The 14,738-nt window shown below is 38.3% G+C and overlaps 1 protein-coding gene across 1 annotated transcript in view; it reads right to left on the bottom strand.

The window, feature by feature from the left end:
• The window catches only part of LOC127642883 (multiple C2 and transmembrane domain-containing protein 1-like), a 182,175-nt gene that overhangs the window by 43,949 nt on the left and 123,488 nt on the right, over positions 1-14,738 (bottom strand). The window contains exon 16 of the mRNA XM_052125316.1: positions 12,709-12,828. Coding sequence (XP_051981276.1) covers positions 12,709-12,828 — 120 coding nt within the window. The remainder of the gene's footprint in view (positions 1-12,708; positions 12,829-14,738) is intronic.

Raw genomic sequence — 14,738 nt, forward strand, 5'->3', positions numbered from 1 at the left:
CTATCATGGGCACTTCTAGACTAGAGTTAACCCTGCATCAGACAATGCCCTGAACTGTTTTCAAGGGGGATTGTCCGTTACAAAGATGTAGAGGATAAATGGAAGGGTTTACGAAAGTGAAGCTGTATCATGCAACCTGAAGTTGGAAAAAGTTACCTTCACTGCAAAGTACTCCGTTCAAAATGGATATTTCACATTACTATCCATCCAATGCTCCATCAGAGCTTTCTATAGTCTGTAAGTGCCTTAACGCCTGAGAGACAAACAACTAATTTGCTTAGTTAGATTTGAGAATAATATAAATGCTTTGGTATTAGGATACAATAACCCAATTGCCAGCTCAATCAGATCACACTCATTCATTCTTTGGAAATCTATTCGGTGCCGTCACTGAGAAAAAGTGTTGTTATTGGAATGTAAAATATGCAACACATTTTTTTACTTTCACAAACAGAAATCCTGTTTTGTGTGAGCTGGTACTTTGGCAGCATTAATTATTCAGATCACATTGGCCCGTTAATCAGAACTGTAGAAAAAAAAAAACATCAGGTGATATGTTGGCACACAAATAAAGAGTTTATCTCGGTCAACTGAAAACATTACATTTGGCCTCTATGGATTGTAGCAGCCCGGGAGGTGTGTGTATCACATGTCTGTTTTTGTTGCCAGAGGTTTGAGAAGACATACATCATTATTTCTCTTCTTGTGGTTCCTCATGTCAATCCCGCATCAAAGCTTCAAGGTCATGTCGTGCTATTAACATACGACAACTCTGTCATGTGAAAATGCCAAAAAAAATCTATCAGGGGAGAAATACATATTTTTGATGATTTTTTTTGGCTCTTGCATTTCATCTTTTTTTTTCTTCTTTTTTTTTTTTTTTGCAACATCCAAAAATTGTTACTTAGCACACAATGGCTTTTGTTCCTTTGTTTTGTCTAAAAGAAAGAGTGTATGTCTGCTATAAGCCTCTTATGTAAATGCAGCCTGAGGCAGAAACAAAAGCAGGGTTCAGGATAGATACACACACTGTTGTGAGGAGACTAGTGATGGTGTTGTGGTAGCTTAGTAGCACATGGATCTTCAAGAGCCGCAATACTGTATCAACTCTAGGTTAGCCAGAGGTTACATGCTAAGACTGAACTTAGTTCAAACCCATGGTAGCATGAACTTAATGTGTCTCACTTGTAGACAGGAATCAAGACTAAAATAGCATCATTGAAATCTTGAGACCATTGTTTGGCCTTTCGGTTAGCTCTAGCACCACCTCCAGACCTCCAAACCAACATTGTGACATCCATCATGGCAAGTAAAAGCTCTTTTTCCTGCCTCTTGCCATCAGTTGAGGAGGAACCCTGCTATCTGTACTCTTAATTCTAACCTTCCCTGTGACAGGTGCGCTGGGAATAGACGCCCTAGCTAGACAACCCATCCAACATGAAGATATGCACTTTCATTTTTTTCCCCTCCTCAGCTCTCTCACTTTTCCCTCCTCCAGCTCTTCTTTGAAATGTGAGACATCTCTAGCGTCTCCAGCTGCTCGGGGGCTGGCCCTGCTTTGTATGTCGCATGTAGACCAAGGGCCCGCGAGAGCCCAGGCCTGGAAGGCTGATAAGGGCTCTCACCGGAGCACATCGAGCCCAAACAGCCTCTTCACAGGCTGTCAGAGACCTGCTGGTCAGAGGGAGGGCTTGAGCCTTTGCCAGCATTGGCTGACTGTGGTCTGACCTCTGCAAGGGCTCAAGTCAAAGAGTACGAACACCAGCAAAAAGATGGTGTACACTCAAAGAAACAATCAATTCTGTTTTGGGATAATATTCAATTTCATTAAGGATGGTCATGACTCAAATATTAGGACAATCAAAAACCTAAAGAAAAACTTGCACACTCACACGTCCTAACCTGATGTGTTGCAATGATTTCAGAGACCAGCAATTAGTCTGTCTACACTGAACGTGAAAATTCTACACGATCAAGCCAATTAGAACATATTTCATGTTTAATGTACAGCTATGAGGAGCAGGATTTTGGACCAATTTAATTTCTCAGTGGGCAGAGCTACCTGGGGTGATGCAGCAGAAATAGAAAAGAAGCAATCAACAAAATGTGTTGTCTCTCAATACAGCTGGTAAAGACAATAAACTCTGATTAACATTTTAGATTTTCATCATGTCGTGTCTGGTTAAGACACAGTGTCATGATTTAATAGACCCGCCAAGTTTTGTGACATTGTGAAACTTGTTTAATAGCTACTGAAAGGTGATTCTTTTCTTAATATATGATTGTCCACAAATACCCACTTACCATTATATGTAAAATTTTCAAAAAGTCAAATGTACCAAAAAACCCATCGTCTGAGTGATTTTAAGATTTTTCAATATAGTACTTCGTATATGTACTTATTCATTCATGTACCCATTTAATTGGGGTCAAGTCAAAGATTCTGACTTTTGGCAAAATATTGGGTGCACTCAAATAATCAAGTAACTCTTAATACTCAGTCCCATCAAGAATGGTCACTAATATGTGAATATGCCAAATATGTGGGCAATAGTCATAAAAATAACAAAGCTAAAGCTAAAGCTATACATGATTTATCACAATCAGCCATTAAATAGACTTACCAAGTTTTATGATAATCGGCCATTCAATTTGTGTAATTGTTGCTAAAATCTGATTAGCTGATGTCAGCCATTTTTTTTTATATGTCATTGTCCTCTAATATTCACCTAACACTTTGGGAAAAAATACAGTATACACAATTTTGCATCAAACATGCCAAAAAAATGCCATAGTTTGAACCACTAAAAAAACAAAATCATTTGTATAGCACCATCAACTGGCCAAACCCAAAAAACAATTTCGCAGTGACGCTTTACTATTCAACTCATAAACCACTATAGGCAGGGGCTCAGCCAAAACTGTACAGATCAGAGAGTACGTCTCTTTGGGGCTGAGTTGTACAGGGCACATGGCCTGATGAGAGGACTCTGGTTTGTGATGCTGCAGTCTGGGGACACGCCAGGGTCATGTGTATTCAGATGGCAGAAGAGTCAGCGGTGTCATTGGTCCCACAGCTTTAGCTCTACTGTAATCTGCAGCAACCCTGAACCCCCAGGACTCAGAAAAACATGCTTGCATTCTGTTCTGTAAATAAAACCAGCGCTTCCAGAGACAAGCGTGAGTCAACAATGGCAGCGGCAGCCGTGACAAAAATCACACAGAGCAGCAGTGTTGTGAGCAAAATCATGGGTACAAAAGTTCACAAAGATGAAGTTCAGGAGCTGCCAAAGTTGCTCCCCGCCTCGCCTCCAACCTCGCCTGCGAGCTGAGATGGCACGGGGGAAATCAGCAGGGCAACAAAAGCTGCCAGTTCAAAGTGACGTGACCTTTTGATTTTGTCACCTGTCAGGGGCTGGCACGGAGGAGCGGAGACGTGTCTGCCAGGCGCGGGTGAAGTGCTGTCTCTGTAACGGGGGCACAGCGCTGGAAGAGGTGGTACCACTGAGGTGGATTAAAGGCCTAGAGCACCTCTCCTCTCTTCTTCTCACTCTTCCTCATCCTCTCCCGGCCCTGCCATCACACTTCTGTCTTTTTTGTTGTCCCTGTTGAGCCGGCAGCTAAAACAGCAGCCTGAGAGTGAGACAAGCTCTACCATGAAGCGCCTCTAGGAGCATAGCTGGCAGACAGACTCTCGCTCCGTTTCTCTTTATGTTGTCGTTTCATGATTGACACTGGAGGTGGGCTTGACAGGCCTTCGTTTCCCCCCACAGCAGCCCACCTGTACCAACGTATCCTTTATTCATGAAGCTCCATCCAAGCTGTTTGTTTTTCAAATTACACACACCAGAAGAAAAAGACAAAACACTACTTGTACCAGACACACACACACACACACACACACACAAAAAAAAAAGGTTGAAAAAAAGTTTATTCGGTAACTTGTTTTCTGTGGCAAGGCAAAAGACTGTGCAGTGTTAGTAGTGAAGGAATGAGCAAACAGAATTAGAACAAGCAAATGTAGGCTGGATCTTCACAGCCGGTAGATGTTTCCAAACCGATTAAATTAAAGGTGAAGAGTGTTGTACCACTAGCGGTGTCAAATAAAATAGCAAAAACAATAACCTCAAACACTAGATTATGTGTATATGGTAAATGGTCTGCACTGCACTTATATAGTGCCTTTTTAACCTTAACGGTATTCAAAGCGTTTTACACTGTGACTCATTCACCCATTCACACACACATTCACACACCAATGATGGCAGAGCTGCCATGCAAGGCGCTAGCCTGCCATTGGGAGCAACTTGGGGTTCAGTTTCATGTTCATGTGGAGCCATGTGGGCCGGGAATCGAACCGCCAACCCTTCGATTGGTGGCCGACCTGCTCTATCATCTGAGCCACAGCCATGTAAGTGGTACTGGCCTGTGCAAATGTTACTGTCATGATGCTAGGGTGTTTTAGGTATATGCCAGGGTATTCTAATGCCATTTCTGAGGCGTTCTGTGTGGTTGCTATGGCATTGCTAGGTGGTTGCTAGGGTGTTCTGAGTGGTTGCCACTGAAGCTAGTCCAAGTCAAAGGGACTTTATCAAATCTTGATAAAATTGTAGGCTGTTGCAAAAAACACCTTAAAGGAATGTTCTGGGTCGAGTACAAGCTCAATAAACAGCAATTGTGGTACAATATTGATTACCACAAAAATTTATTTTGCACCTCCTTTTCCTTTTTACAGTGAGGCACTTACAATGAACGTGAATGGGGCCAAATGTTCAATGTTAAAATACTCACTTTTTCAAAAGTATAAACACAAGACATAAACAATATGCATGTTAACATGATTTTAGTGTGATAAAAATCACTTTCTAACTTTTTCTGTGGAGTTATACCCAGTTTTATAACTTCGTTGCCATGACAATATAATGTTAACAAACACTAAAACCCTAAAATGACTGTAAAACTTATGATTTAAACAACTTTGCGGCTGAAATAATAAATTAGTTTTACCGGAAAAATGTATGTACATTAAGTGCTTTAATAAAATTATAAGCTTCACATTTCTGCCTTTAAACATGCCAAAAGAGTCCACACTCACTTTCATTGTCCCCAATCACTTCCATTGTAAATGCCTCACTATAACATCGATTTTTACTTTTTTAAGGAGGTAAAAGACTAATAAAAATATTTTGGTAATCAACATGATGCCTCAAATGTTGTTGATTGAGCCTAAATTATACTGAACCCGGAATATTACTTTAAGTAAAGAAAACCCTAAGTGACAATACACTTAAAAATAGGGGGTTAGGGTTAACCCTAGCTTAAGGGTTTTCTTGCAACTGGGCCCTAGTCCACAGAAATGGAAATGATCTTTCCTCAGTGTAAGTCTAGCATGTGTCTCGCTCCTGTTCTACCCGTTCTGTACAGGACTCGAACCAGCATCTCCAACATGGGAGGCATGTGCGCTAACAAGAAGGCTAAAGGCTACAGCCTCTAGTGCCAGTCGCTAGTGTAACTCTTGAGGTAAGTAGAGTGAGGTTTAAACACATTGCACAGCTATATATCAGCTGGCTCCCATTACACTCACCCCCCTAAACCTCACTCCCATCCATGTCACGGCACCATTGTGACACTCCTGTTCTAACCATTCCGTACGGGACTCGAACTGGCATCTCCGGCATGGGAGGCGGGTGAGCTAACAAGATGGCTAAAGGCTAAAGCCTCTAGTGTCAGTCGCTAGTGCATCTCTTGAGGACAGTAGAATGAGGTTTATACACATTGCACAGCTATATATCAGCTGGCTCCCATTGCACTCACCCCCCTAAACCTCACTCCCATCCGGGTCACGGCACCATTGTGACGCTCCTGTTCTACTCTTTCCGTACAGGACTCGAAACAGCGTCTCCGGCATGGGAGGCAGGTGAGCTAACAAGAAGTCTAAAGGCTAAAGCCTCTAGCGTCAGTCGCTAGTACATCTCTTGAGGTCAGTAGAGTGAGATTTATACACATTGCACAGCTATATATCAGCTGGCTTCCATTACAGTCAACCCCCTAAACCTCACTCCCATCCGGGTCACGGCACCACTGTGACGCGCCTGCTCTACCCGTTCCATACTTACAATAGTAATAGTACATTTGTTTTTAACAAGCCAAATGATATTAGGTATTATTCCGGTCTGTAGTACAAATGGTTTACAAGCTGAAGTTTAACACTTTTGGATAGATGTTTGTTTAATTCCTAAACCATTATTAAAAACAATTGTTTTAATTGTTTTCCATTAATAAAAACAATGCTTGCCTATTCAAGCACCACTAAAAATAATTGTGTGAAAAAAAATGTAATGTGATTTTGCAAGGGCTATGAAAAAACGATTAACCCTTTCAATTTTGTGAGAGGAAAATGGAGAAACTGTAAGTGTGCTTGAGGACATGTTGAGAGTAACCCTGACCATTAAGAAAGAACCGAGAATGCTTAATTGTGCTCAGGCTGGTGAAAGAGACGTCACATTGTTCCTCCAGCTCTAAGAGTGAATGCTATAATTAACACCTTCAAAACATCTGGTAACCTGTTTTCCAGGCCAGTGAATCTGGCAGCCCAGGTCTTCTAGACCAGCAATGGGCTTTGCTCCCCTCCATTCACACTGAGCAGTCCAATGCTTCATTGAGCCTGAGTGGTCATACTGAAGCCCACCCGAATGCTTCCAGGTCTCCAAACAACCAGAGGTGAGGGCTGGGTGTTGGGGTGGTGAGCACTACAATCCTGCAGGAGGTGGACACTTACAGCTGCTGTCAAAATGGCCTGACAAGCTGCATTGGTGCTCCCTTATCTTACGCTTAGGGTGGGCGAGCTTGCACTACCGGCCAGCAGGGGGCTCTTCTTCTGAAACCAGTGAAATCAGAAGACCAGAAGAAATTGTGTGTCACTTTAGAATTCGTAGCTTTCCATCACCTGCTGATGATTGACAAGCGAAGTTCAGAAGTCACATCTCTTAGACTTGCATGTCACTTCATCTCCATCAAAATTCCTTCTTGTGGATCTCTGTTGTCTGATCTCACCAACATAAAAACAAACACAGTGTAACCACAGGCACCACACAGCAACCCAACTTGCTCCTATTCTGTTGATTTAAAACAACGGTTTTGGAGTGTAGTCTAGTGTTTGGAGCACAGCCGTTCCAGATGGTAAAAAGGATCTTTAACAATAACAGGCCATGACAGCGAGGTCAGGTATCTGGTGGAAGGGTGGCAGGCGGAGAACAGCACAAGAATACACGAGTCAGGGGTCAGCTGACTACAGGTTAAGCGTTAAGCTGGCATGTCACATCTTGAGGTAACAAATCCCTTCAAGAATAGTGACAGATGAAATTGGGTTTTTGTTTTCCTAAAACATTTTAGGCTGTTGATATGGATTGCAATAATCAACAACAACAACAAAAAAAAGGCTATGTAATGAATAATATACAGTCAGTCTGAAGGGGATTGATTTTTGCGAGAATGGCCAGCTTCTATTCTGTGATAATGACATATAACGACATTCTAAGTACATAAATAATTGCATTTGAAATATTGATTTGAGTTGAAATTATTTATTATCTAAAAAAAAGAAAGAGTCCACACAGTCATAGAAAAGATATGAAACATGCATGGCTATTTGGGAAGTCATTGGAAATCAGTTTAGCAATTAGTTTAGTTAGTTTATTAATTATACAAAAATACTCAACCACAGCCACAATTGGCCATTCAGAATCAAATATTCTGGAGAGCCGTGCAAAACAAAAGGCTTATAACTTGTAAAAAATGGTCTATTCTTCATCACCTGAAGACGTCTGCTTGATTAAATGACTGCTTACATCCTCAAGATTGGGTTCATAATTTTTTTAGCATTAGTTTTATTTGAGCCACATTAGTAGCCACAGCTGTCTGGACAATGACCTTTGGCAAATAATATCCGTTTATTTCAAATACGTTTTAATGTAAATTTGTTGTGCTTTAAATCCTATGATATATCTTTCATTTTCATGCTAAATAAATAATACAGTTCTTAGTATTAAGCAATATGTAGGATATATATTTTTATGTGAGGATCGACCTTCTCAAAATACACTGGGAAAAAAAATTACAACTGTCACCTGCAATTGTTCAAAATGATCTATTTATACTCGATTTAACCTATAAAATTACTTTCATGGTGTAACCTAATAATAATTAAATAATTAAATTTAGATATTACAACATGAAACACATTTTTAAGTTTCCACACAAATACCAAACACTGGTATCGGAAGTTTTGATATTTTAAGATTGAACTGCCCATCCCTAGATGTCAAACAAACACTTGGAAAAGTTTCAAAGAAAGTGTTGCCGTGTAGGTTGGGTAACTCATTTCTCATTTCTATCTGTCTCAAAAAAACAGAAGCCTTTGGACTTCTGGAGTGCCACAGCCTGCATTTATGTGTCAGCAGGTTTAGCGGAGAGCTACAGTTAGAGTTATCTGAAATGACATCCCGCCAGGTAGAAGGAAGCTGGCATCTCTACTGTAGTGATGGAAACATGAACGATAGACTTCCACTGGGGGAATATTAGTCTTTTCAAAGCTCTCCAAGTGTGAAGCTTAAAAAATAAAGCAGAAATTGTAAATAAAAAAACATGGATTTATCTAAACCGCAGCATTGTTTGTCGGATAACAAGTCAATAGCAGTGAAACGAGGCAACAAAGAGTGTTTTTATGCTGCCAATTACATATATTGAGTATCTGATCTATTGGTAAAGACAGCACACAGGAACTGAACAGATTAATGAGATAAGATACTAATCAATAAAATGATATTCAGTTAGCACACCAACAAACAAAATCACACAGTTGAATTCAGAAGTTTACATACACTTTGGTTGAAGTCATTAAAACTAATTTTTTAACCAGTCCACAGATTTCATATTAGCAAACTGTAGTTTTGGCAAGTCGTTTAGGACATCAAATTTATGCATGACACAAGTAATTTTTCGAACAGTTCTTTACAGACAGATAGTTTCACTTTTAATTGACTATTAAATTTCAGTTGGTCAGAAGTTTAGATACACTAAATTAACTGTGCCTTTAAGCAGCTTGAAAATTCCAGAAAATAATGTCAAGCCTTTAGACAATTAGCCAATTAACTTCTGATAGGCTAATTGGAGTCACTTGGAGGCCTACCTTCAAACTCAGTGCTCTTGGCTTGACATCAAGGGAAAATCAAAAGAAATCAGCCAAGACCTCAGGTAATAATTGTGGGACTCCACAAGTCTGGTTCATCCTTGGGAGCAATTTCCAAATGCCAGAAGGTACCACGTTCATCTGTACAAACAACAGTTTGTAAGCATAAACACCATGGGACCATGCAACCATTATACCGCTCAGGAAGGAGATGTATTCTGTAAAGTGCAAATCAATCCCAGAACAACCGCAAAGGACCTTGTGAAGATGCTGGAGGAAACACGTAGACAAGTATCTATATCCACAGTAAAACGAGTCCTATATTGACATAACCTGAATGGCTACTCAACAAGGAAGAAGACACTGCTCCAAAAATGACATAAAAAAATCCAGACTACAGTTTGCAAGTGAACATGGAGACAAAGATCTTACTTTTTGGAGAAATGTTCTCTGGTCTAATGAAACAACATTTTTACTGTTTGGACATAATGACCATTGTTATGTTTGGATGGAAAATGGTGAGGCTTGCAAGCCGAAGAACACCATCTCACCCTTGAAGCATGGGGGTGGACGCATCATGTTGTGGGGGTGCTTTGCTGCAGGAGGGACTGGTGCACTTCACAAAATAGATGGCATCATGAGGAAGGAAAATATGTGGATATATATTGAAGCAACATCTCAAGACATCAGCCAGGAAGTCAAAACTCGGCCTCAAATGGGTCTTCCAAATAGTGAATAATGACCCCAAGCATACCTCCAAAATTATGGCAAAATGGCTTAAGGACAATAAAATCAAGTAATTGGAGTAGCCTCCACAAAGCCCTGACCTCAATCCAACTGAAAAAGTGTGTGCATGTAAGGAGGCCTACAAACCTGACTTAGTTACACCAGTTCTGTCTGGAGGAATGGGCAAAATTCCAGCAACTTATTGTGAGAAATTTGTGGAAGGCTACCAAAAATGTTTGACCCAAGTTAAACCATTTAAATGCAATGCTACCACATATTAACAAAGTGTATGTAAACTTCTGACCCATTGGGAATGTGATGAAAATAATAAAAGCTGAAATAAATAATTCTCTCTATTATTATTCTGATATGTCACATTCTTAATATAAAGTAGTGATCCTAACTGACCTAAAATAGGGACTATTTCCTAAAAATAAATGTCAGGAATAGTGAATAACTTGTTTAAATGTATTTGGCTAAGGTGTATGTAAACTTCTGACTTCAACTGTACATGTAGCGAGAACACTTAAGGGGACACTTAAGCCTAATCATCTATCATTATGTTGAAATTCTCCTATTACTTAAAATCATCATCACCAAAAAAGAAAAAGAAAAAACTATAGTATTACAGTAAGTGACATTGATGTAGCCATTTGAATCATCTTTTAAAAACAACGGCGATGACAAATTATGAGTAAGCGTCGCACTTTACCTGTATTCACCCTAAATGTGCCCAGTTTAAGCGCTGGAAAGAGCTGGAGTATCCAAGCTAAAGCTCATCAGTGAGTTTTCAGCTAATGGAAAGCAGACTCCCTGTATGTGTGTGTGTTTAGTATTTCAGGCTCTCTCACGCTCGCCAGCCCCAGCGGTGGCTCATCTGTTGTGGTAACAGTCGTCAAAATGCAGAACAATGGACTGCCAGAGAAAAAAAAATTGTTCTGGAAGGAGGAATAAGGGGTTAAAGGCATTACTCCAAACTCCAGCCCTCTCATGTGTTTTAAATCCACAGATTTGCACATCTGACCCATTACCTAGATCTGAGTCCCTGACTTCTAAACCAACTGGTTCAAAACAAATAAAAAGAAGAAGAAAAAAAACCCAGCAATAAATTCAACCCAGTCTCATGAAAATGTGTGCATTTTTTAAGAGCTGACTATTTCGTATGATTTCATAAGAGTTTGTTCATATCAATTTGTACGATTTCATCACGTGCAAATGCCCAGATGTATAATGCATAAGTAAGTGAGAGTTTTGCGCACGAGGCATTAAGGACATGCTTATTAATATTATATCCTTACACAAACCCCTCATCTAAGCCTAACCGTAATCAGTAGAGTGTTTATACATGATAGAGAGCTGTTGTGTGTGACAGAAGTAATTGTCACGTATTAGATGGAAACGATGTCCAGCGACATTATTGGCTGTAGTGAAAATCATACGACTTAAAACGAGTGCAGTCATAAGATATCTCACATGAAACGAAAATTAGAAAAGTCATAAAAATCATTATAATTTCACTGTGAGAGTTTGTAGAATAAATAGTATTAAGCACTTACCACCACAGGAAACTGTACATGTTTTTCCAAATAAGGTATTTTTATATTGTCTATGCATTTTATTATTAATACTTTTTTTTTAGATCTTTAGATACTTTTGGAAATGTGACATGTCCTGTGTGTGACATGCTACTCCTCCATCCAAAACCATTTTAAACATTTTGCTAATTCTTTTACAATTATTATGCATGCAGCTTAACTTAGCTCATATTAATTGAGAGACAACATTTCAATTGAAAATAGTTTAAAATAAAAAGGTACACTTTCCTTAAATGTTGCCCTACAAACTTGATGTTGATAAAAAACAAGTACATTATTCATCAACAACCTCTCTTATTGTAACCTAAATGAACTACTGCTTCATTTATTGATATGCATGTTAAATCAAGAGGAAACCAGTTTTATGTAAACAGTACTCATTATATTAAGTTAAACACACCCGTAGAGCCAAATAAATGTACTTTATTATGCAGAGCTCTGGTTCAGAGATTTTTCAAACAATGTCGCCATCTACAGGACAAAATAATGAGCAGACAGTGCGGACAGACACTTTCTTCAGGTTCTTGTCACTTTATTTTACAGTCTCCTTTCTTTGTAAAACTAGAGTAGCTCATAGGGTAAGTGATTTTAAAAGAATTATAAAGACCAGGACACAATTGTATCCAGGACACAAAAGAATTAGTTCATATCCCTGTCCCATTTACTCAAAGCACATCCTAGATACTCCAGTTATATATAAAGGGACTATTCCTGGTAAAACTTATGTACACCCTGAAATAATGATCTACAAATACTTTACTATCTACCTTGGGTGCTGGTAATTTCATTGAAGTCTAATGCATACCAAGTTCACAAACTCCAACTAAAAGATTAATGAAAATGTATATGCATATAAAGTTGATTGAATTTAACTTCAAGATTCATTTTCTTTATACTTTAATAATAAACCAAGGAAACAAAATCATAGCAGTATTGCAATGGAAATGTTGCAGTTTGTAAACACACTTGAGCATGATTAAAAATATATCCTCTTTGGAATTACACATTTGTGACACCATTTAATTAAAACATTTAAATAAATAAACAGCTTGGAAAGTGATACTCAAAGAGAGAATTTCCCACCTACTCCATAGAAAAACTAAAAATTATTCAATTCAGGAAGTGGATCATATTTTAATTTACTGGATATGGATCTGAGTGCATGGATACAGGTGTGCGTCAGTACGTGAGGCAACTCACCATCTCTCCCTGTCTAGTGTCCTTCCCTGAAGCGATGAGAATGCAGTTCCAGGCCAGCAGCATCAGCAGAGCAAGCGGGACCATATAGAGCTCAAAATTCCACACGACTACAACAAAAAACTATAAAAAGAGAAAGAGAGAGGAAGTGAAATGAATGACCAAATAGAAGGATAGAGCTCCATTTCATTCAGCAGATTCCTACATTTATAAAGCAAAAACATAAATTATGACCATATGACTACATTATATTTTCAGAAGCTTTACATGTACGAATTTAATTGAAATAGTTAATAGAACAAAAAGCCGTATTTTTGTGATTTCTTGTCATTTTTGTATTTTTTTCATAATAGAAATCTGCTACAAAATGTCATTGTTCTTTTTTATCTGAATTTACCTTTGATTGGGCACCTGCAGAACACCTGACATCCAATAATACAAGACATATTGTTTTCATGTGAGAGCACAGATGATGCTTTTAAGACTTTAAGTGTGAGAACACAATGAATGAGTCCATCGTTTGCGAGTGTCATTCTCCTAATAAAGCCTGCTTAAAACATGCAGCCTAACATAGATGTTAGTTTTTAATCTAAAGTAATATGTGTAGCCATGTGTGGCACACCAATGCTTTAACTGGACAAATGTTTACATGTGACAACTCCACAGAAGGAGTCAGGACCTGACCATAAAAGGGCAATAGACAGTGTAATTGGCATGCTTTTGTAATAAATAAATAAAATGTGAATTTAAATAAATATACTGTTTATGTATTGAGAAGACTTTCAAATTAATATGTGACCCAACTCTCATAATTTACTACAATATTTTATTTATATAGCACTGCATATGATTTGCATAATTTTTAATATGCCAGTTATAACTAATGTGAAAATAATGAACTATGAAATTTAAGGAAAAGTAATTTAATATATTACATATCATATAATACATGTTCTCATTAATGAATATATTTCATTATATATATATATATATATATATATATATATATATATATATATATATAATGAAATATATTCATTAATGAGAACATGTATTATATATGTAGAGTAGGACCATTGAAGACCCCAAAAACAGTTTTCTTGCAAAAAATAAGATTTTAAAACTCATCACAAATAAAAATCACCATATTTTGTTTCTGCGACACATAGTTACAGAAAAAGCTAATTCACAGCAGGCTATGACAATATCATTCACAGATAATAATAATGAATGTCTCGAATTGAAAAAGCTGTGGAGATTACTGTAATGAATATTAATGTTAACCCAACTGAATACAAAAAGACAACATAATATTAATGTATTCAGATTTCAGGAGATCAAAGTATTCATTTAAAATAAAATTCAGTCACTGGTTATTTGTAAAAAAAGTAAAAAGTCCCATTATTTCTGAAATACACTTAAAACATGCCTGCACAGACAAGCTCAAAAAAAATATGGACAGACACAAAACGCACCCCACAAACACCTACATAACATCCAAAGGATGTACACAACAAAGAAATCAGACATGTGTACCAGACGTGCTCTTACAAACACACACACACACACACGCACTCACACGCACACACACACACACACACAGAGCTATAGCAATTCTCTGGCTTTTGCAGGAATAGGTCAGATGTGTTTCCATGCCCTCCGCACTGTCCATTACAGTACTGTTACAGCAGCAAGCTCACCCTGCGCATTTAAATGAAAACAGACACGGAACACAAATTAAGCACATCTAATGTGCATAATATATTTACAGAGATCCTCTACTATCAACAACACTTGGCTCAAACTTTAGCTGGAGTTCATTAAATGGTCTCTGTCCCAATTATGGTGCATGTCTTGCTAATCAACATAGATCATACTGCCGACAAGAACACTCAAACCTCAAATAACTGGAAAATTAAATACGAATGTGCCATGCTTGGATAAGGTAGAAAATTATGAATTTATATATTTACATATATAACTCTTTGCACTTTTTATGAACTGATCTGACAGCAGTTGCCTAGCATTTGTAG

This window comes from Xyrauchen texanus, chromosome 4 (assembly GCF_025860055.1).
Source record: "Xyrauchen texanus isolate HMW12.3.18 chromosome 4, RBS_HiC_50CHRs, whole genome shotgun sequence".
Taxonomy (NCBI): domain Eukaryota; kingdom Metazoa; phylum Chordata; class Actinopteri; order Cypriniformes; family Catostomidae; genus Xyrauchen; species Xyrauchen texanus.